Here is a 23,810-nt window from a genome sequence, read left to right as displayed (position 1 = left end):
TGATCAGCATTATCAAAGGTGAAATATTGTGACGCTTGTAATCATGTGGTTTCATTAAGGCATCAGCCTTAACAGATTGTTAGTTGAAAGTGAACAATCTTTATGGATTCAAGTATGAGCATGAAGATAGAATAAGTATTAGGAGCTCCTACTGCAGTTCAGGCCATACAGCCAGAACAGCAGGACAGTGAGTCCTCCAGCCGAAGTCACAGAGGCACATTATGTTACTGTTAGTTACAGTAAGATCAGGTCAGTGCAGGTGCAGGATAAGGCAGGCCCGAATACAGGAAGACTGGGCTAGACATTTTATCTCATTCAATTTCATCTAATTCAATTCATGCTGGACAGATTAAAAGCAGGATGAGGGATGTCCACAAAGATAAACTGCATAGATACAGTAGTGTGATAGCCAGTGTCTTAACCTCTTTAGCCAAGACAGGTGTGTGTGTGTGTGTGTGTGTGTGTGTGTGTGTGTGTGCGTGTGCGTGTGCGTGTGCGTGTGCGTGTGCGTGTGCGTGTGCGTGTGCGTGTGCGTGTGTCAGTGACTCATCTGATAAGTTATGTTTTTTGCCAGACAGATGTGTCTGGGTTATAAGTGGCAGGAAATAGCCTCCAATTGTTTTCTTTCAGCTAAACCCCCAAAATACATTCAGTTTCATTATTAAGTCAATTAAGACTTAATTGTCTTAATAAAAAGGACCTTGTGAGAACCTTTTTTTGGAAGCACAAATGCGTAACACCCAGTGCTCTTAAACATGAAAGAAAGCTTTTTATATAGTTTTATAATTCAAACCAAAACAAATATGCCCTCTTACCCACTAGTGAGATTCTTCGTGGTTGGGAACACAGCCCCATGAAACTTTGGCAATCCCCTCTTTTCACTAAATTGTGTAATTGTGTAATTGTGTAATTGCTAAGTAACAAATCTTAAGTAAGTCTTATTTTCTAGGCCGTAAAGGAGAACAAAAGGTCCATAAAAAAGTATTTTTTCAAATGCGCCCACTAGGGAAAATGGAATTGTTTTTCAGAAGTGGCTCCACTAAAGGTATATATCATAAAAGAAAGAGCTACTTCATTGATTGTGTGTGTGTGTGTGTGTGTGTGTGTGTGTGTGTGTGTGTGTGTGTGTGTGTGTGTGTGTATACTTGCATGAGTCTGAGAAATGTGTGCCTGAGAGTGAAAGAGTGTGTGTGTGATTCTGAGTGTAGGTGAAAGCCTCGCAGATGCTGTTCATAAGACTCCATCCCCATCAGCAGGCAAATGAAAGCATAATTGGGGAAGAGCTAATGTTTGCCAATCAGTGTCACAGCCCATTAACATCCATAATACCTAATTAGCGAATGGGGCTGTTTGGAAATGTACAGATAGCTCTGCTCGCTCATGTACAGCCGTTGGGATGCCGTGCACGTTGTCGGTCTCTCTCACTCTCCATTGCCTCGTTCTCTCTCTCTCTATCCATCACTGTTTGACTCGTTTACTACCCCTCCTCCTCGTTGTCCTCTCTCCTCTGGTGTCTCGTTGTCTCCTCGTTGTCCTCTCTCCTCTGGTGTCTCGTTGTCTCCTACCCACCATCTCTCTTCCCTCTCCCTCCTCTATCTCTGGCCCGCTTGCATACTCTCTGTCCATCCCTTCTCTCTTTCTTTCCCTCTCTTCTCTTCCCTTCCCTCCCTCTCCCTCTCTCTCTCTGCATGGCTGCGATGCGATAAACGAATAACTCCATCCCGTCTGACACCTAAAGGTCAAAGACAAGGGCACTGCTGCTGCCAAGGTACATCACAACATCCCCCCACAGACTACATCCTCTGCGGAGGGAGAGAAGCAGGACAGAACACACACGCACGCACACGCGCACACACACACACACGCACGCACAATATCCACACACATATAACACTCACACCCACTCACGCTCGCACTCACATATTTACATACTGTACTCACATTAACTCTCACCCATACACCAAGAGCAGGCACATATCCAACCATAGCCACAGGCTCCTCCAGTGCACACACATCGCTGCCATTTCCAACCACTTACTCCTCTGACAGACATGTCATTATTACAACTCAGAGGGCCTGTCACAGAACCAAGGAAGGAACTGTACTGTATAGAACATGTCAGACCATACCATATTCATACCACACCCTGTCATCACAGTTTCTGCTCTCACAGTCCAATACCATCATTAAATCAGCACTTTGATGTTATATCATCAACCATGCACACTGTAACCTACATACAATGGCTTCAGAAAGTATTCAGACCCCTTCACTTTTTCCACATTTATAGACTCATTTATTTACATTTATAGACGTTATAGACTCAATTTAAAATGGATTAAATTAAAAGATTTTGCCATCAATCCACACACAATACCCCAGAATGACAGTTGATGATATTTTTGCATTTTATCTAATTTTAAGAGTGTCATAGCAAAGGGTTTGAATACTTATGTACATGAGGTATTTCTGTATTTCAATTTTAATACATTTACTGAAATTTCTAAAAACCTGTTTTCGCTTTGTCATTCTGGGGTATTGTGTGTGGATTGATGGCAAATTCCTTTAATTTAATCTATTTTAAATTGAGTCTATAACACGACAAAATGTGGAAAAAGTGAAGGGATCTGAATACTTTCCAGAGGCTCTGTAAATAACACTAGGTTTGTGTAGCCTACATATGTGTCCCCTAGATATGAATACTCCTCTTTGGAGGAGGGTTACAGGAGTGGGACTCAGTGGTCACAGAGGAGACTTCAGGGCCAAACCCTGCAGCTGAAACACATTGTCTAATGGCTGCACCACTCACCCCTGGTCGCCAAGCATTGTGACAGTTTCCACCATTATTCAATGACCCCAGCTGTAATGTGTTGAGAAGGACAATGGTGTATCCATGAATGCTATTACCAGAGGAGGAGAGAGGGCATTATGCATCAGTGTGACGGCCATTTGTGAAGTCACAAGTTCTATTGCTATACTAGTACATCACAACTGCCATGCCATTTGCTATACATACTTGTGTTTGTACAGGAATAACAAAATGATGAGAACCTACAGTATATTCCAATTATGTGAACTTTTGTTTTTAATTATATTAACTTTTTTATGTGAAGCCTACATTTGGTGACTTAGGGAGAGATTGCAGAAATGTTTTGAACAAGCTGTATGTCTTGGTTCAATCATAGAAGGGGCTAACTCTGTTGGTAGCCAATTTTTACACAGTGCCTTGATGCATAATTTATCTGTTTGTAGGAGCAGCTCTGAGATTATTAGTACTCTTTACTCACATCCATTTCTGCTCCTCATCTGCATATCTGACACTCTGTGTTACCATGGCGAGCTATTGTTTCTGACATGACTGGCACCCATGACTACTCAGAGGCTACTCTACTGTAATCCAGCGAGCTGATTGGCCTGTAGTTTGTTGCTTGGAGATATCTATAAGCATTCACGTACTGTTCACCATTGTATTCCCCCATCTGACTAAACCACTGTGTTTCTCATTGAGGCTGTTGTTGTCGTGCCAAAGACATAGCCTACTACTGTATCCACCCACAATACAACCATAATATCCAGTGAGGCCCCAATCTCCAGTGCTGTATCACATTGATTTACTTTCCTTATACCTTAACAGCTATTGAAACACGCCATATTTTACACTCTCAGGATGAAATAAAACAAACGGAACTACTAGCCTCTCAGAGGGGTCTTTTAGATGAAAATATGAACTGCTTTCTAAAGAATGGAGCCCCCTGAGTGAGCGCTAACATAAAGTTGCCGTACTTCTGTTTCAAAGCCGCAGAATTTCAGCTTCTTGTAGACCCATTTGGAAGGCCTGGACTTGAAAGACTGACATCGTAACTGAGCAACAGGCATGCTGACCACATTATAAACAACGTCCTTAAGGGTAGATGAAAATCCATACTGTATGTACATTTCTCATTTCTTTATTCCTCCTACAGCCTTTGATCCTGTAGTGTTGAGTATGGATCCCTACGCTTTAATTTTAGTGGGGTCTATCTCAGGAGGGCCTGCAGGCCCTTGTGATCGAAATGGATAATAGCTAAGTGGCTAAAGTGGATCCCAATGTGTTGGACTACACCAGGCCAACAAGGTGACATCACTGTGGTGAAGTACAAAGCCAGGTCGAAGTTTTGGAAGTAACTGCCTGAGTTTTAAAATACTTTTCACCACTACTGGTAAGACTATGACTATTTTTAAGAATGATCTTGCATCAGTGTGTCACATGGTGATTACAGGAGCCCAATAGACTTGATTGACTAGTTGTTCTGGTAAATGGATAAAAAGTCACTAGTTCAGCTAAAGTCATGCGTCAATATAAGGAGCCCTCATTTGACCAATAATTCATAGAGAGCTCAGGTGCCTGTCCCCTGATGTACCCTCTGCCTCCCTACAAGGCTTCATCATGTTGCATGGCTGTGTGGATGCCAGATGGTGAGTACCTCTGACATGTTTATCAGGACGGAAGACTGTCTATCGCTCCACTCGTTTCTCTACCTGCTGTCAATCATCGTTTAAACAAGGGGCAGGGGGGCCTTAGCTGGGAATCAGTTAATCATGGTAGTTTACATGTCAACCATTTTATGGCCTCCATCAATTCAGCTAACAATGTTGACTAAGCTAATGATAAGCATCCGGAACTCCCAGGGAGGTGCCATAAATCTGAAGTCAACAAAGCAAGGAAAACATGAAATAAGCAACAACAGCTACTTTATGAGCCCACTGCACCCTGTTTAATAAAGGCACACTTTTATGAGGTAATAATAAATTATTAAATGATATTATATTGCTTTTATGAATCTGAGCATGTATACTTGCTCAAAGGGGAGTTCTATTGTAGATAGCATAACACAGGTGTGTTCCCCACACACACTCACTAATGGGCTAGCCCTAGATAGCCATGTCAAATCTATGCCATACATGGGTTAGCAGCAATCAGCATAACCTTAGAAGAGCACATTCATTCATTCATTAAAAACATGTTCTACCATGGTCACACTCTTCCATGCTCACTATATGGATACATAAAACATGCCTCTGTGTGGAATTTCTCTATGTCAGTGGTTGCCTGTGTATCATAATATATCTGAATAAATAGGAAGCTTTGGAAAAATATCTAACATTTCCTTCCTTGAATGAGGGGGTTCAATGAAAGACATTTGTGACACAATAGGTAAGGGGTTGGATATTCCATTTGTATTTTCTATTTGAAAAGTGTACCAACATGTTATACAATGTTCTAGAGTAATTACACCGTTATGAGACAGGTAAAGGGGCAACACAATGTATATATTCATATACATATCGAAGTGTGATGTCGACATGAATCTTGTAAAATAATTTTGAGGAAAGCAAAATTGTTAAAAAGAATTTCAGAAAAAATGCTGATTTGTCATTGTTACAGGATTTTTGTCGAGGTGTGTAGTTGCTAAAATGTGTTTTGCTGACACAGGACACTAACTATGTTTCACACTTTTGCAAGTTCACACACTTTTGCTTTGCTGATCCTTTCGATACTATGTGAGCTTCCTGTGATGACACAATGATGCCCCTACATCACTACTACTGGAAACATTATTATTCCTTCCTCTTTCAAATACACAGTCATTTCTCAAAATGATTTTGAGTCAAGCCAGCTAAAGTTACTTGGAGTCAAGTCAGCTAAACATGGTTGATTTAATAATACTCCACACACAATATGAAGTGAAGGTTTATTTACTAAGCTACGTAAGCAGTGAAGATGTGCCTAGTAAATCCTACATGATTTGTTATTTCGCTCCGAAGGTCACACATGGTACACATTCACACAGTTTTTCATCTAGCCTCTGCTCTCAGTTATAGCGCTGATACATTCCAAAAGCATGCTGTCTTCTGAGGGACTACTGGGAGGTTCTATCCTTGAGTTTGGAACGAGACCTGGGTAGCGTGTGATAGCTGGAGATTAGCTTTTAGCATCCCACACACCTCGACTGACAGTGAAACCGCCCACTCCACCTCCGTCGCTTGAAATGAATACATGGAAGACCGACCCAGGCTCCACCACTTCCCATCTGAGAAAAGACTCAGTGGAGAAAGACGACAGTGGGTCTACTTATGCTGTATGGTAAGGAGGCATGCTTGTGTGGGATTTTACGTTACACTCTGGAACACACCAAACCTTTGCTTCAAGAGATCTCTGGGAGTTGTCTATAAAAACCTGATCAGAAAGTATTTTTGTTCCCAGTGAAATCCCATTTGTTTCTGTTATTTCTGACATTTAAAGATGAGAGCCTCCGGTGCTCATGAAATATTTACTAGAATGTTTTTAAGATGTTTTTAATCTTTGGAGCGAGTAAACTTGTTGAAAATGAAATCCCTTATCTCCTGCATAAGCTTAATGCACTGAGATCCCAGGGGAGAGCAAGATGGAGCTAGAGTGGAGAGACACAGTAGTAACCAGAAAAAGTAAACAAGGTAAACAAAAACATCACATCTTAACACAGGACCATGGACAAATCATGCTCCATTCAAATAAATACTCAAGTTGGACAAAGTACCACTTGATTTCTATACAGCACTATTTGTGAATAAATGATGCCAAAATGGATACATGAATTCAGAAAATGGCTGCTAACCCTTTAACTGGGGGAAAAGATTTGAAACGTTTTAATCACATGGTTCAACGGTCAAAACCACCGTAGGTTGACACAGAATGTCCTGGTAAAGTAGGACAAAGAAGACAAGATACTGTAGGCCTGTGGTGGTCCACAGGAGCTGTTTGATCCTCACCACAGTGCTCTAGCTACACAGGGTCTCCAGCTGTCCCAATTTCAGCAGTGCTTTGAAATGCCCCTGGTTTCTCTGTCTCCGCAGGAAACCTCAATACCCTGCACACAGGCACCATGCTACAGTTGCAGCGCAGACACCCACACTCATCTCTACAGTCTCAAAGACAAGCAGTGTTAAGTCTTATTGAAATGATCTAAATATGTTAGTCATGCTGGTATCTAGGACACGTTTGATAATATTATGAGGTTCCAATGAAGCACTGACAAATATCGGGTAAGGCTATTGTAATATCTACAGCTGAATGCTTGATTAATACTCTTACTCTCAAAAATACTCTTTCTTCCGAAATGCATATTAACGAATTGCATACAGTCACTAGCACTCCAAGGCCTCTAAATAATGTCTTCTAATTTTCATAATGGAGTTGAATATTAGGATGTAAACGCTTTGGAAGAGGCTGTCGTTGGACTGGCTTGAGGCTGATGTGCACCAAGGATGGGAGGCATACACACACACACACACACACACACACACACACATATCCTTGAGCCCCCTGGGTCCCAGCATGGCCACAGGAAGCATGAGTTAGTCCCTGATAGGGCCATCAGTAGGACAACACACAGCCTGGGTCAGGAAGGAGCAGGAAGGAGGAAGTCAAACTGCTTTGTTTACTGCTCTCATTCAGACCCTAACTGCTCCACTGCCTCTGTGACTACTGGGGGTGGGACACACACACACACACACACACACACACACACACACACACACACACACACACACACACACACACACACACACACACACACACACACACAGCTGAAGCGGAGTGAGAAACCAGGGACCTGACTTACTCTACAGGCCAAGAGTATGGGACAGAACACAGAGCAGAGAGGGAGGACAGTAGTCACTCACCAGTCACTCACTAACCCTAACCCTAACCCTAACCCTAACCCTAACCCTAACACCAGTATGGAAAACAAGAGCGTGAGTGTGAGGGAGCAGGTACGTACAGCATGCTCTGTACGCACAGTACCAGTCAAAGGTTTGGACACAGAAGTTAGCTAAAAACCAATATGGCTGCCATAATACCATTGAATGGGGGTTTAATCACCTACAAATGTAAAACACACAGTACCAGTCAAAACTTGCCAAGAGTGTGCAAAGCTGTCATCAAAGCAAAGGGTGGCTACTTTGAAGAATCTAAAATATAAACCATATTCTGGTTTGTTTAACACTTTTTTGTTTACTACATAATTCCATATGTGTTCCTTCATAGTTTTGATGTCTTCAATATTAATCTACAATGTAGAAAATAATAAAAAATAAAGAAAAACCATTGAATGAGAAGGTGTGTCCAAACGTTTGACTGGTACTGTATACTATAAGTGACTGTGCTAGGGTCTGCCTTTGACATCATCACTGTTTCCTACAGCAGCAGGCAGATGAGATGAGTCTCTCCCCAGAGAGCAAGCTCTCATCTGCGCTTCAGCCCTCTGCTCAACCCCCTCCACCTCCACCTCCCTGCCTGGGTACATTAAACAAGGATTAACACCCCTGTCTGCGCCTCCAATGAGCCTGGCGACCTTGGTTCCTACGCCAGGATTTATCGGCCAACCAACCGATGACAACTGCTGCTTCTCTTTTTGTATGAAAGAGTGCGGGTGAAAACCAGTCCTGAGCTTCCGGTTGTAACGTCTCTGAACTATTACAGGCAGACAGCAGGCTCTCTCACAGTGAGATCAATGGGAGGCTGGCCGGCGTTCATCAAAGTTTCACTTTCACGACGTGAAAGACCAAAGCAGAGATACAGCCCTCAAGCAGGCTGGGTAGTGCACAGCTGGGAAAAGGGAATAAGAAAAAAAACACATGGGCCTCTGTTCAGCTTTCGGTGTGTGTGTGTGTGTGTGTGTGTGTGTGTGTGTGTGTGTGTGTGTGTGTGTGTGTGTGTGTGTGTGTGTGTGTGTGTGTGTGCGTGCGTGCGTGTATGTGAATGTGTGCGTTCATGCTTGAAGGGGCCCAGCTGATATCTGAAGAGCAGTAACTTCAGCATAGCCAGATGTCATACACTGTGACAGTTCTCAGTGTGTCACAGCATTAGAGGTTTCAGAGCAGGCAAACATAGCATTTGGAACTCACCATACAGACCGTCTACATACTCACATGCATTGCTTTCAGACATGTAACATGTACAGTCAATATGCACCATTCATGTTTATGTGCTGTATGAATGTGAATGTAGAGGCAACCTTTGGTGTGCAAGCTCCAGCACTGTGAGGAAAGTGTGGACCACAACATTCTCTCTGTCATCATGCCCTGTGTGATTTCTCCACATGGCTGCACACAAACACACACACACACACACACACACACACACACACACACACACACACAATCAAAAACAGAGCTCAGACTAGTCTTGGCCCCCTGTTAGCGTAAAGCCATGCTGTGTGCACTGTCCCCTAAGTATCCATTACCCGACACCTGTCATCTGATACCCAACCACACGCATCCGGCTTGGAGAGGACTAGCTGAAGGGCACTAGACTGCCACAAGTAGATAGGGAGATAGGGGGAGAGAGAGAGGAGAGAGAGAGAGAGAGAGAGAGAGAGAGAGAGAGAGAGAGAGAGAGAGAGAGAGAGAGAGAGAGAGAGAGACAAGCAGATATGTATTATTGTCTTCCTCCTCAATGATTGTGATATAAATAACAGTTGAGATCCATTGGTGGAACAGATGTGTCCTACTCTCCTCTCCTGAGGGCTGGAGTATGCATGGTCCTGAAGAAGCTGAGTTGACATTCTTTTTGTGAGGAGGACCACTCTGCCCTCATCAAAGAGAGAGGGGGGGGGGGTTGGCTTTTAAAAGTGTGTCAGGAACCGTTCATTAGCATCCTGTGGTGCACTTTATGGTATCTGGACCCCAGTCAAAATGCTGGGCAGATGCACAAAAAAATGCTAACACATCCACACACCACCACTAAACACACATATGTCTTTGATCTTCTGAAGAGAGGGTTAAAACTCAGTAGTGTGCACTCAGAAAAGCCAAATTGCTAACAACATTTAACATTTAACAAAGTTACATCTGGTAAAACACATATATATATAAACCAATACCGGTGATAGATTGAACTTAAATTCTATTCACTTAATTTCAAAGCTGATCTACACCCCCCCACCCCACGAGATGAACTCACCACAGACAATGGCTACTCCAGCACTGACCTTGGAGGATTAGAATACTAGACTCTGGGTCCTACACTATCAATGCAGCTATGTCCCAATTAGACAGATCTGAGGGCCCTTCTGAGACCCCACTACAGAATAAAGCATGACCGTAAGAACTATTAACACATTGTGTGACTGAGTGGTGGCTGACTCATACATAAGTCATGTAAATTCTCTCACTTCTACTTATTTCTAGTTGTCTCCTATCAGCTTATTTCATAAATAGAATGAAAGTGCTGACAGGGAATTTTCCATATGGAGTCATGGGATTGATGTCCACAATGGTGATTGAGGTTCAGACAGTTAACCTGCTACAGACAGACAGTTAACCTGCTATTATGCCTTTGTAATAATCTGTACACAATCACACTCTATTTGTTATACTATTGCCATGCAGTATTTGTTTTTATCCTACCTTACCCTAACACCTCCACAGAAACATCTCCCTACAGATAATACATACAGTATTGATTGATTGATTGATTGATTGATTGATTGATTGATTGATTGATTGATTACTGTAAGTAAGAGGAAGACTAGAAGATGTATAGATTGTGTTGCACTTCCATTTTGAGACGGAAATGATAGCAAGATCCATATCTGTACTTCTGAGTTCTTATTTCAACGGCTTCGACAACTTAGAAATAAATGTGTGTGTGTGTGTGTGTGTGTGTGTGTGTGTGTGTGTATGTGTGTGTGTGTGTGTGTGCGTGCGTGCGTGCGTGCGTGCGTGCGTGCGTGCGTGCGTGCGTGCGTGCGTGCGTGCGTGCGTGCGTGCGTGCGTGCGTGCGTGTGTTGGTTGGGGGGGCATAAACCAACATCCTCTGTTGATTGGCCTGTAGGACTCCTGTCTTATTTATCCAAAGCTCCCCCTTGCCCTCAGAGCTCCCCAGTATGTCTACATGACAGATGTGCAAAACAGATGTTTTTCAATGAAGTGAAAGTACTGCAGACTGCGTCAGTGTGTGTTTTCCAAATGCTCCGATGTGAGGCCAAGGTAAAATACAAACCCTATCTCGGCAGACAGAGACATATGGGAGTCTTCTGAGGCAGCTGTGTGTCGGGGAGCAGATACAACACAGTGTCACAGACTAACATGAGTGTGCTGTGGCATCAAAACATAGCCTTTCTCTTTATGTTATGGACAGACAAATGCAAATACGTGGCGACAACAATGGATGTTACAAACAAAGGTGAACCACCTAGCAGGCACCTAGATTGTGAGGACAGAATTCTTACTTTGAGGTAACAAAACCAAAATCCTGAAACCCCAGAGAGATGGAGAGGGTGTGTTGCCACCTAAAGCCTAATCAAAACTACTGCATAACCTATAAAGTTACACGCAGGATGGATGTTTTATTCCAGAGTACTGTTATGTCTATTCATGAACCATACCTAGAAGACAGAAAAAGCCTGGTTCTAACTGCAGGTGAGTGGCAGCTTTTCACATCTGCTGCTCTCCCCGCTCCATTAGCGACTGTAGAGCTAGCCAGCCAAGGATTATGGGGCTAGATAACTAACGTTACGTTATAGCTGTCCAATTCCATCGCAACAGAGTGAAATTCACTCAAGTGATTATAGAGCATTTAAACTAGATTAAAATCAATGCCCCAGGGCAGAGAATTGGAATGGAATTGTGTGTCGAGCTCATCATGCTCCTTCAACATTCTACGCTTTACAATTTTAAACGTTTTCGACCCAGCAGAGAAGTAGAGAAAGTTAAGTGATTTTAATCACATATTGATCATGTATTGATCACGTATTGATCACGTATTGACATACAGTACTTTTATGACAGGAGGAGAGGGTGGGGGCAGGAAGCAGAGATGGAGAATTTAGTGAGTGTGACAATACAAATAAGTCAATAGGTCACTTCTATTGAAGTATTAAGTTATATTTGCATAAACATATTCAACAAGGAGCTGTTGATTTGTGTTTGGAATACCCCAGGGGATTAGATCCTGGCAGGTGAAGGGAGAGAGCATCTTGACTGCAGTCCAACTGTGTTTTAATTATAAATGACTTAATTCAGCAAGGCATGATACCAAGACACAATTTTAGTGCTTTGCTGTAACAAGCATGGCAACACATTGTGTCATATACCGTGAATCTAAAGATAGATTTTGCCCTATTTAGAAGATGATAATCTTTCTTGATCGTGTATCGAAAATACCCTGTAACATACAGAATTAATTATGTTTGATTTTTTGATCACAACTGACAGATTACAGTTTTAATTACAAACACAAACAGTTCCAAATGTCACTGTTATAGGGTTAGGCCTAGTAGGGCATCCCTACTAGGAAAGATTTTTCCTGGTTCCCCTAGAAGAAGGTGGAGGAAAGGTCAAAGGTCAGTTGTGTTTATAGCCATCTGGAGGCTCAGGCTAAGGGTCGGGTCGCTATTGATCACAGTGGCACTCAGCTGTAGAGTTGTGTCGCTTGAAGCCTTGAGTAAACCCTGACAGATGTTCAAACTAAATGTTCAAGCTCAATTCCAGAAAAAAAGTTGCCAACTGTACTGTACACAAATATCTAGGTGAGCACTCTGTCTGTCTGCCTGTCTGAATGTCTGTCTGTCTGTCTGTCTGTCTGTCTGAATGTCTGTCTGTCTGTCTGTCTGTCTGTCTGTCTGAATGTCTGTCTGTCTGTCTGTCTGTCTGTCTGTCTGTCTGTCTGTCTGTCTGCCTGTCTGAATGTCTGTCTGTCTGTCTGTCTGTCTGTCTGTCTGAATGTCTGTCTGTCTGTCTGTCTGCCTGTCTGAATGTCTGTCTGTCTGTCTGTCTGTCTGTCTGTCTGTCTGTCTGTCTGTCTGTCTGTCTGTCCCTCTCTCTCCCCTTCTCTCAGACACACTCACACACTAAAAGGGCATGAAAATATGTATCTCATATCCTCATCAAAGCCATACATCCCCCCACCCCCTGCCCCCCATAGCCTCAGTGATCTCTAATTAAACTGCACTGGGGACTTTATTAAACTACCAGCATGGCTGTTAACAGCCACAGACGTTTTCACAGCAGCACAGCACAGACACAGACTCCCATCAAAATAATGAACCAAAGGCTTAAAACCCCATATAAAAACTGAAACGTTAAAGGTTTAGTTTTAATGAGGGGAAACCCAAACGTTCCTATGTCCTGCCTACAGTACAACAGTACAATAGTGGGCTCACATCATCATGCCATACAACAGGGAGAACACACTATTCACTATAGAGGACACTATTCACTATTCAATAATGTACACTATTCATAAGTGATCCACTATGATTGCACTCTTCTCTCATACACTAACATTGGTGCAACAACTCACTATATATAGACAGAGCCCAGCCAGAACAAAACTGTCATTTCACCCAGTCAAAGTTTTCTCAGCAGATTGTGCATGTCTACCCCCGACTCTTGTCATTAAGTTTATGGGCCTGGCTGGATTTTGCCCCAATTTCAATGAGTTAGCTAAAAACCAATATGGCTGCCATAATACCATTGAATGGGGGTTTAATCACCTACAAATGTAAAACATACAGTACCAGTCAAAAGTTTGGACACAAACTTGCCAAGAGTGTGCAAAGCTGTCATCAAAGCAAAAGGTGGCTACTTTGAAGAATCTAAAATATAAAACATATTCTGGTTTGTTTAACACTTTTTTGTTTACTACATAATTCCATATGTGTTCCTTCATAGTTTTGATGTCTTCAATATTAATCTACAATATAGAAAATAATAAAAATAAAGAAAAACCATTGGATGAGAAGGTGTGTCCAAACTTTTGACTGGTACTGTATATGATAAAAGACCATTTTCAGAGTTGTGATATACTGTATATCTGTGCCCATGCAGACTATCTTGATGTAATTTCACCTCAGTGAATCCAATAATGAGCTTTAATACCACTGAGTACAAATTGCCTTTGTGTGTTCAAGACTGGATTCTTATCTCCTGACACATTTGCTTTATGATTTTTGTGAGAATTTGGTGTAGATCTTAAAAAGGTATTTTGGATTGATTTGTTGCAACAAAAAATAAATATAGTGACCATTGGGAGAGAATGTCGGGAGTGTTGCCACTTCGCCACGACTTCGCCAAAATTGCTGATAGAAATAATTATATCTGGACGGGGCAGTGACATCCAGGCTGTAGAACCTCACAAATGCGTGTGGTGAAGCCCAACTGGCAGAAGCACAGATCTCAGATATAGCCAGCCCCACTGAACTGTATGCCTCGGTGATAGCAGCCACAATCCAGTAAAAAAGGTGCTGTTAAGACAACGATTTTTGGGTTAGCAAAGAAAACAAACACTTGGTCGCATCCCCTGAATGCCTGTGTCCTCTCCATGTAGACAGGACGAACAGGACAGAGGGTTCCTCGGTGGAAGGGAGGCGGATGGAACGGGAAGAGCTCAGAGGCTCGACTGCTGTAAGTCATGGTAATGACCTTGGGCACGAATGCAGTGTTAGGCCGCAATGCGACCCTAGCATTGCCAGGGGCAAACTGAATACATTAAGGATGGACTGAGAGCGCCTGCAAGTTTCTAATGCGCTTGGCTGTGGTCAACGCGAGCAACAAGGCTGTCTTTTAGGATATAATCCTAATGTCTGCCATTTCCAATGATTCCAACGGAACAGGCTGTCTGGAAAATAGGAAGGAGATGGCACGCTCCCTTCATAAAGCAACCAACGAGAGGATGAGCTCCCATAGTGTACCTACTGCACGTGGCAGGCCAATACAGCTGCCAGACAGACTTTAACGGTGGAGGAGGCCTTGTCGAGCAGCATTTGCAGGAATGAGAAAACTGCAGGGAACGTGGTACTGACAAGCCGCTGTTCTCGCACCACACCTCGAACCGTCTGCACTTCAGGCCATATAGGCCCCGAGTGGAGGGGGCACTGGCACTCTGGATTGTAGCAATTACGGCGGATTACATCACTCTCACCCAATCTCCACTCGCCATGGATGCCGGCGCCAGCCTGGGGCTATTAGGAGCAGCTATAAGGTTTATTAGCATACATTTGTGCTCTTTCGAGTGCAGGGGAGATGAGACTGGCTGGTCGGAAGGCATAAAGGAGTGCGTCTGGCCACAGGTGGGTTAGCAGGTCCACGCCCAGAGGAGCGTTGTGATTCGACATTGAGAAGAACAACTTGCAGTGTGTGTTGTCTCCAGATGGGAACAGATCTCCGGCAGCTTGGCCATCACGACTCCAAATCTCCTGAGCGACTCCCAGGTGAAGTCGGCAATTCCCCCGGGAGGGGACCCCGTGGCGACAGCAAATTCACTCCTGAGTTTAGTCTGCCTGGCACATGTGTGAGAGCCAGCAGCTGTCGGGAGCTCGTTTCCCCTTGGTGATTGAAGTACGACTGTCAGAGCATCCCTCATGTACGCACCCCCATCCCAAGAGTGATGCATCTGTCGTCACCACTTTAGGCAAGGTGACCCTCCTTAGGGGGCATCCTCGGCTCAGCAGGGTGGGGTCTCTTCAACATGTGAGACACTCGTTGGATACTGGCACATGCCTGTGCCAATAAAGAGACAGATCCAGATGGAGTGACAACAGTCAGAACTGGAAGTCCCTCATGAGTAGGAGGCCGAGTGAGACCACCATGATCATGGACGCCATGAGCCCAGGTAGCCGAAGACATGAGTGGTATGAGACTAGCATGCCTGGGAAAAAACACCTGGAGACAAGAGCTATAGACCGTTGTCTTGCTGCGGTGAAGATAGCTCTCCCTACGACCGAGTTCAAATACATACCTACAACGACCAATGGCTGGCGTGAGGGAGCCTTTGGCATAATTTATCCGGAAGCCTCGGCTTGACAGCATTGCCGTGTGCACTGCAGGCTGATCCCTGGTGTATTAGCCAATCATCGATATACACTCACGGAACACTTTATTAGGAACACCTGTACACCTTCTCATGGTGGAGGTGGTGGAACACCTGTACACCTTCTCATGGTGGAGGTGGTGGAACACCTGTACACCTTCTCATGGTGGAGGTGGTGTAATGGTGTGGGGAATGTTTTCTTGGCACACTTTGGGCCCGTTAATACCAATCAATCATCGCTTGAATGCCACAGCCTATTTGAGTATTGTTGCTGACCATGTCCATCCCTTCATGGCCACAATTTACCCATCTTCTAATGGCTACTTCCAGCATGATAATGCACCATGTCACAAAGCAAAAGTCGTCTCAAACTGGTTTCATGAACATGACAATGAGTTCAGTGTTCTTCAGTGGCCTTCCCAGTCACTGGATCTGAATCCAATAGAACACCTTTGGGATGTGGTAGAACGGGAGATTCACAACTTGAAAGTGCACCTGAAAAATCTGCTGGAATTGCGTGATGCAATCATGTCATCATGGACCAGAATCTCAAAGGAATGTTTCCAACATCTTGTGGAATCATTGCCACAAAGAATTGGGCTGTTTTGAGAGCAAAGGGAGGCCCTACCCAGTATTAGTATAGTGTTCCTAATAAAGTGCTCAGTGAGTGTACATACAGCACTGTTTGGTATGTGTACACTCTGTATACACGGTTTTTTTTACTAATAGGACCTAAACCAAATTCTTACAAAAACCATATAGCAAGTGTTTCAGGAGATGAGAATCCAGTCTGGAACACGAAAGGCAATTTGTACTCACTCATTACAGCTGATTATAGCGAGAAATGACACCAAAATAGTCTGTATGTATAACTCTGAAAGTTGTATTTTATCATATATGTTTTACATTTGTAGGTGATTAAACCCCCATTCAATGGTATTATGGCAGCCATATTGGATTGTGGCCGCCATATTGAATTTGGGCCAAAAGCTTAATTGCAAGAGTAGGGGCTAAACAAGCATTATCCACTTTGACTGGGCGAAACGCCAGTTTCATCCTAGCTGGGCCCTGTCTAATAGTAATATTATGCACTAATCCACTCAAGGTGTTTCCAAACTCACAACTGTCATTAAAGTTAAATCAGTTAAATGCATGAAATGAGGTGCAAACACGATGGAACAATTTTGCTTACCTTTCCAAAGTCCCGCACATCGAACAAGTCGAAGGCCTCAAAGAGATCACTCTTCTTCATACCAAATGTCTCACTGCATACAGACAGGAAAGTCCTGATATTCTTCAAACAGAGGAACTGGAAATAGAAAAAAGAATACATGTTAATTGTTATTGTGTAAACCTACATTTTTCATAACAGACTATCGGAAATACAGAAATGTTAACTGTCATCATGTGTTAGCAAAATCACATACTGTAGGCACGCTGTAACTCAAAATCTGCAATAATTCTTACTGTGAGGATGATTAGCCAGTCATATAAAAAGCAATATCAACACTTTCATGCTTTAGCCCAGGGGTGTCAAAGATACAGAAAACGTTATTTATTCATTTTATTTATTAAGGATAGGTCAGCTTTGAAATAGGAAGACAATAATTAAGTTCTATCAGGAAGCATTGCTTGCATTGCTTCTCCTTTTTGTATTTCTTTATTTATTCCCTTTCACCACCTCCCCGGATTGGAGGACATATAAAAAAGTAAGACCCCTACTTACAGCTATTTATTGTACTTGGTAAGGTGCATGTAATATGAACAACGAAAAGTATATATCTGTCTATAGTTTCTTATTATTGCTTGTAATGGACTTATAAGTATATTGGTTAATTAATTATTATTTTTATTTTTTTTACTTCCAACCGTCAGATGCCCATAGATGGACCCATCTTGAAAATCAGGCATTCATCTGAGTTTGAGTAGGCTATAACACTGTAATATTAAGCTCTCTGGAAATCTGTCCTTGAATGTAGGGTAAGTATTGGCTACAGTAACATTGAGTATTGTAAACAGTGGACATTTGTTTAGTTGTACTAAGAAATGTATTATTTGCATTTGGTCCAATGCGTTCCGTGACGAAAATGAGCTTGGCACACCCCATTTTGACTTGATCAAGTATAGACTGAAATGTAAGCAGATATAAATAATGTCTCTCTATTTAAACTGTTGGGAGGCTGAGAAACACTGAGAAACACTGAGATAATTCCACAGTTCCCAGAATCAGCCTGTCTTAGTGTTATGATTTCTTAACACTGGCCTGCCTGACCCATTTGCCACAAACTGTCTAGAGGGTCTAAACGTTTAGATTCAGCTTCAGAGGCCAGTGAAGGTTCACGTCTGTTTCACACTTGGCAGCCACACAAAACATTCACTCCTGCCAGTTTAGACTTACCACCATTGTTTTAGGGTGGAGTCTTGTATTAACAGTCCAGCTCTGAGACCCTTTGACTCTTAAATAATGATGGGATCAATTACCGACTGGGCAAACATTTCTGCTTAGTGTGCGTCCCAAATTTGGGGTAATGGTTCTAATGAACATCAATAGGCAGGGCTTCATCCAAAACACATCAATCTGGGAGTACATTGAGAGACTCAGCATCAAACGTTGGCCGAATAAAAATAGGAGATTTAGTGAACGCAAACTGCTGATGCGCTGCTCAGCATAGATTTCAGGGGGACATTCATCACTCTCACCTACTATTAACCTTTGGATCAGAGTGCTGTGTCTAAAAGACAGAGAAACAAGACAGAGAGAAAGAAACAAACGGAAGCAGTTAAGATAATTGAGAAACATAAAACATGGCTGAAAAACGTCAGTTAGCCAGACTGTAGGAAACACAGGCTGAAAAAGAGGATGCTGTGCCCTGAGTACATTGGGGGGAGGATGTTGGCTCACGACTGTCACATTACTTGATTAGGCCATTCCCACTGGGCTAACTGTAATGTTTTCTCATCTGTAAAATCTACTTGACCATAGGCCTAAAGGAAAATACAATGTTCATACTTGTCTATTGCTTATGTTGTAAAAAGCTGTTTGCCTGCTGGTTTGTAATACTGTAATTACAGGTTTAGGGGCAACATAATGTGAGTGTTACTGAAATGTGAGATAAATATTAATTGTTGCTGGACAACACTGTCATCATGAAGTGTGCATAATCAGCTACATCGCTCGCCTAAGTGATACACAAAACACATGATATTCCTACCAACAAGTCAGCATTGTAAACAGGGCTTCAAGCTATTGTACTGCACCAAGATTAGGATCGTAATCGGTGTGCCCTGTTATGGTACATGCTGATGAGAACCTCCTCTGGGGCAAGACCTAATCAGAGGAGGCTGTTGAGATTAAATGACATCGCAACCTTCCCTAAGCCAATCATGATAAAATAAGCTGTACTCATCAGATTTACAGTTTGATGTAAAGTTTGAGCATTGATTACTTTGTCTTATGATGACTGTTGGATAGATGATTCACTTACTTAAACAAATGTATTGTTGTAAGTCGCTTTGGATAAAGGCGTTTGCTAAATGCCATAAAATGTTTAACAATGTTTAAAATGTTTAAACAGTTTAACCAGGGTCTAGCCCTGTAGTTCATGCCAATTTCAAACTCCTCATAAATGACACCACTGTACTGTCAGTGTTTTTCTGGTCTTGAGTAACAGGTTGGTTTCACAGGAAGTGGTTTATCTGTAATTTTTCTTCTCTTGAAAAAATATGCTGCCAAACGGAGTTACTCCATAACGCAATCCATGATGACAGCAAATGCAGTAGACTGTGAATGAAGCAGAGGGTGTACAAACTCTAAACACACTACACTAGTAAACATTGTAAAGTCAAAAATAGAATACACAGAGAAGTCAAATATGCAAGGCGCCAAAGTCATCTTTCTTTATTCATAACATGCTCGAGCCAAATGTATCCTTGCACTGTAACGCAGATTTGTCTGTGATGTGATGAGCATGAATATAAATATGAAATGGTCCTCCATTCTGAGTTGAATCAGGTATTACAGATGACTTCACAAGGCCCCAAGGCACAGATAAGACAAGCAAAGCAAATGGTATGCAGGCAGCTAGTTAATAATTTTGAATGTTTACACGTATGTATCACATTTTTATCAGAGGAGCCCATCTTGCAGACGGCCTGGAGTCTTTTGAGAATCCCAGAGTATTTTGGTATCTGAAGGAAGCAGTCTTGCAAAACGCATCTGAAACCCACTCTGTACAATGGGGTGAGGCGTGGGGGGGGGGGGGGGGCTAACAAACACCAGGGAGACTACAGATCATAAGACTGGGCTGCTTTCTGCATTACGGCACACTCAGACCCCTTAGGGCTCATCTATGGAGAACCCTGACTGGTGTGTGTGTGTGTGTGTGCGTGTGTGTGTGTGTGTGTGTGCGTGTGTGTGTGTGTGTGTGTGTGTGTGTGTGTGTGTGTGTGTGTGTGTGCGCATGCGTACATGCGTGTGCGTGTGTGTGTGTGTGTGTGTGTGTGTGTGTGCGTGTGTGTGTGTTGTTCATCCCAATCTCCTTTGGCATCAAATGACGATGCCACGCTGCAGCTTATTGTCACATCTCGGCAGGAGCCTCCTATAGCATCAAGCATTGACTCAGCGTGGAACCACAGGCCTGCGTTGTGCAAGGGAGGCTTCATACTGGCTAGAGAATTCACCACGCTGAATAATGATGGTATAGCGTTTCATTTCAGAGGCATACCAACTGGGACACAACGAGAAAACGGTCCATCGCCTTCCCACGTTCTGGTTTTCAAGTCATGTGTTATTGCACCGTTGAGTCGAATGTGCTTTGCTTCCACAACGAGGATCCCATTCTGCTTATGTATTCCTCTGTACGCTCTGAAGCTCCATGGCAACCACCATAAGGGATATTTTACAACCTGTTGCGTATTGTGGCGCCTAATCAAATTCCACTATATTTGGCCCGTCAATCTCCATATGAAAAGACAACCAGCATCTCCTTGCTTATTGCTTAATGAGTGTTAAACTGCAGTGGCATGGCCAGCTCTCTCACAGAGAAAGCACAGAGGCCGTACAGGGAATCTAATTATGAACCTGAAATGCTTGTTTAATCAGTTTAATCGGATATGCATACAGACAAGCGTACAGCAAGAAGAGAGAGTACAGGCCTGTGTTGTTTTTGTTTGAAAGGCTACACAAAGGGAGACCATGTGAACATGTAGCTGCAGTGCTATAGCAATGCCTGGTGCTCAACAGGATATTGTATCAGAATTACATCACAAGCTCACATGCTTCCTCTCTGACTCACCCTCTTCAGCCTCTCTGAGACTTGTGTATCCTATCAGGTGTGGAATAATGGAGTCTAATACAACACCGCAGGGACACAGGCCGTGGTAATATCATGTACGGTATATGATGGTGAAATAGATCACCCTATGTCCCATACATTCACTGGACATCTGGGACCTGTTCTCAGCTGTGTAACCAGGAAATGTGAGCCGATGTGTAGGCGCGGATGTGCTGCTGACTGGAGAGAAACAGCTGCACTCTCTGACACCCAGGTCCAGGTTGGGGTCAACTCAGCAGACTGCAGCTAGAAAAGCAGGACAAGAGATACACCCCCACAACTTGTCTTCTGCTCTGTCCATATATTTCCTAAGCAGTGTAGGGTATAGAGAGTGACTGTGTCTGGGGTATAGAGAGTGACTGTGTCTGGGGTATAGAGAGTGACTGTGTCTGGGGTATAGAGAGTGACTGTGTCTGGGGTATAGAGAGTGACTGTGTCTGGGGTATAGAGAGTGACTGTGTCTGGGGTATAGAGAGTGACTGTGTCTGGGGTATAGAGTGTGACTGTGTCTGGGGTATAGAGTGTGACTGTGTCTGGGGTATAGAGAGTGACTGTGTCTGGGGTATAGAGAGTGACTGTGTCTGGGGTATAGAGTGTGACTGTGTCTGGGGTATAGAGAGTGACTGTGTCTGGGGTATAGAGAGTGACTGTGTCTGGGGTATAGAGAGTGACTGTGTCTGGGGTATAGAGAGTGACTGTGTAGGGTATAGAGAGTGACTGTGTCTGGGGTATAGAGAGTGACTGTGTCTGGGGTATAGAGAGTGACTGTGTCTGGGGTATAGAGTGTGACTGTGTCTGGGGTATAGAGTGTGACTGTGTCTGGGGTATAGAGTGTGACTGTGTCTGGGGTATAGAGAGTGACTGTGTCTGGGGTATAGAGTGTGACTGTGTCTGGGGTATAGAGAGTGACTGTGTCTGGGGTATAGAGAGTGACTGTGTCTGGGGTATAGAGAGTGACTGTGTCTGGGGTATAGAGAGTGACTGTGTAGGGTATAGAGAGTGACTGTGTCTGGGGTATAGAGAGTGACTGTGTCTGGGGTATAGAGAGTGACTGTGTCTGGGGTATAGAGAGTGACTGTGTCTGGGGTATAGAGAGTGACTGTGTCTGGGGTATAGAGAGTGACTGTGTCTGAGGTATAGAGAGTGACTGTGTAGCAGCCATGCTGAATCTGGTGGAGGTGACTTTTAACGTCAGTGTAGAGAAATGGTGTATAGACACAATGTAGGAGAAGTTCAGACCTTTATGAAGTTAAGTTATATTACGGATCATGTATTGACAATACTAGTACAATGTAAATAGTCATTTTCAGTCAATGAGGCACTTTTAAAGAGGCCACCGAAGGCTAAAAGATAATGCACAGCAGCCTAATGAAAACGTCAACTGACATGCCAGTAACTCACTTTCACTAATCAACAATTTGGCTAGAGAGAGAGAAAGAGAGAGACAGAGAGAGAGAGAGAGAGAGAGAGAGAGAGAGAGAGAGAGAGAGAAAGAGAGAGACAGAGAGAGAGAGAGAGAGAGAGAGAGAGAGCTAGAGAGAGAGAGAGAGAGAGAGAGAGAAAGAGAGAGAGATAGAGATAGAGAGAGAGAGAGAGAGTAACGTAACTTTCCAGCTGTGTCTTTTATTCCAGAGCACACGTTAATTGTAGCTGAAATGCCTACCTCTTGATTTCAACACAGTTTGATTACATTATTAAGAAGCTGTCCTGAGCAGCTGATCCAAACCAATGCATTTTGTTTTACATTCATGTACAGCCAGAGACGTTAGGAAGGGGGAAGGGCGGCTGACTGACTACCCCTCTATACGTGAAGAAAGAGCATTTTCTAATAAAGTCTGACTTTAACCCCATAACCCCCACCCACCAACAGCTATATGCACCCCTTGATAGTAATTACATTTTTTCATTAGGTGTGATCAAAGTGCTCTGTTTTATCTGTGCAAAGGCAGAGTGGGTCAAGTGGTTTTCACATTCAGTGATGGGGTCATATGAAGGGGAAGTTGTGAAAAGCTAAGATATGGTCACCGGTGGAGGTTCTTTGATAAATGTCTTTCATGGGGGGCTGCACAGTGGTGTTGTGTTAGGGCATGTTAACCTTTTGTAAAAAATCTGCAATGCCATCCCCCTCCACCCTCTACTGCAGCCCCCTGCTCTCTGAGACAAGGCCGTACGATCGGCATCCTCTCACTGGACCGTGAATGCTGGCTGTCCGCCCCCTTCTTCTCTTCCTCCCCCTCTTCCTCCCCCTCTTCCTCCCCCTCCTCCTCCCCCTTCCCCCAATTTTTCGCTCTAAAAGGCTGTAGTAAAAAAAACATAATATCTGGTTCCAGCTGCAGAGGGTGAGAGAGACAGGTCAGCTGATGTCCGACCCTGTTGTGTGTGTGTGTGTGTGTGTGTGTGTGTGTGTGTGTGTGTGTGTGTGTGTGTGTGTGTGTGTGTGTGTGTGTGTGTGTGTGTGTGTGTGTGTGTGTCTACCTCACAACAACACAACCGATTTGATGGTACTGAAGATGTCCACATATCACTCTCAAATACGCAGCATGAGATGCATTATACATAATCTTCATCCGCACTTAGGGGTAACATTGAAACTTAGATAGCTGCTGAAATACAACACACTACAAGCTTCTAAAAATGCTATCCCC

General features: G+C 43.4%; 1 protein-coding gene across 1 annotated transcript in view; it reads right to left on the bottom strand.

Moving 5' to 3' along the window:
- The window catches only part of vav3 (vav guanine nucleotide exchange factor 3), a gene marked incomplete at its 5' end in the record, with an annotated part of 63,107 nt that overhangs the window by 34,386 nt on the left and 4,911 nt on the right, over positions 1-23,810 (bottom strand). Inside the window, one exon of the mRNA XM_083671747.1 lies at positions 17,025-17,141. Coding sequence (XP_083527873.1) covers positions 17,025-17,141 — 117 coding nt within the window. The remainder of the gene's footprint in view (positions 1-17,024; positions 17,142-23,810) is intronic.

This window comes from Argentina silus (genome assembly GCF_951799395.1).
Source record: "Argentina silus genome assembly, chromosome: 1".
Lineage (NCBI taxonomy): Eukaryota > Metazoa > Chordata > Actinopteri > Argentiniformes > Argentinidae > Argentina > Argentina silus.
This window is presented reverse-complemented; position numbering and strand designations above follow the sequence as displayed.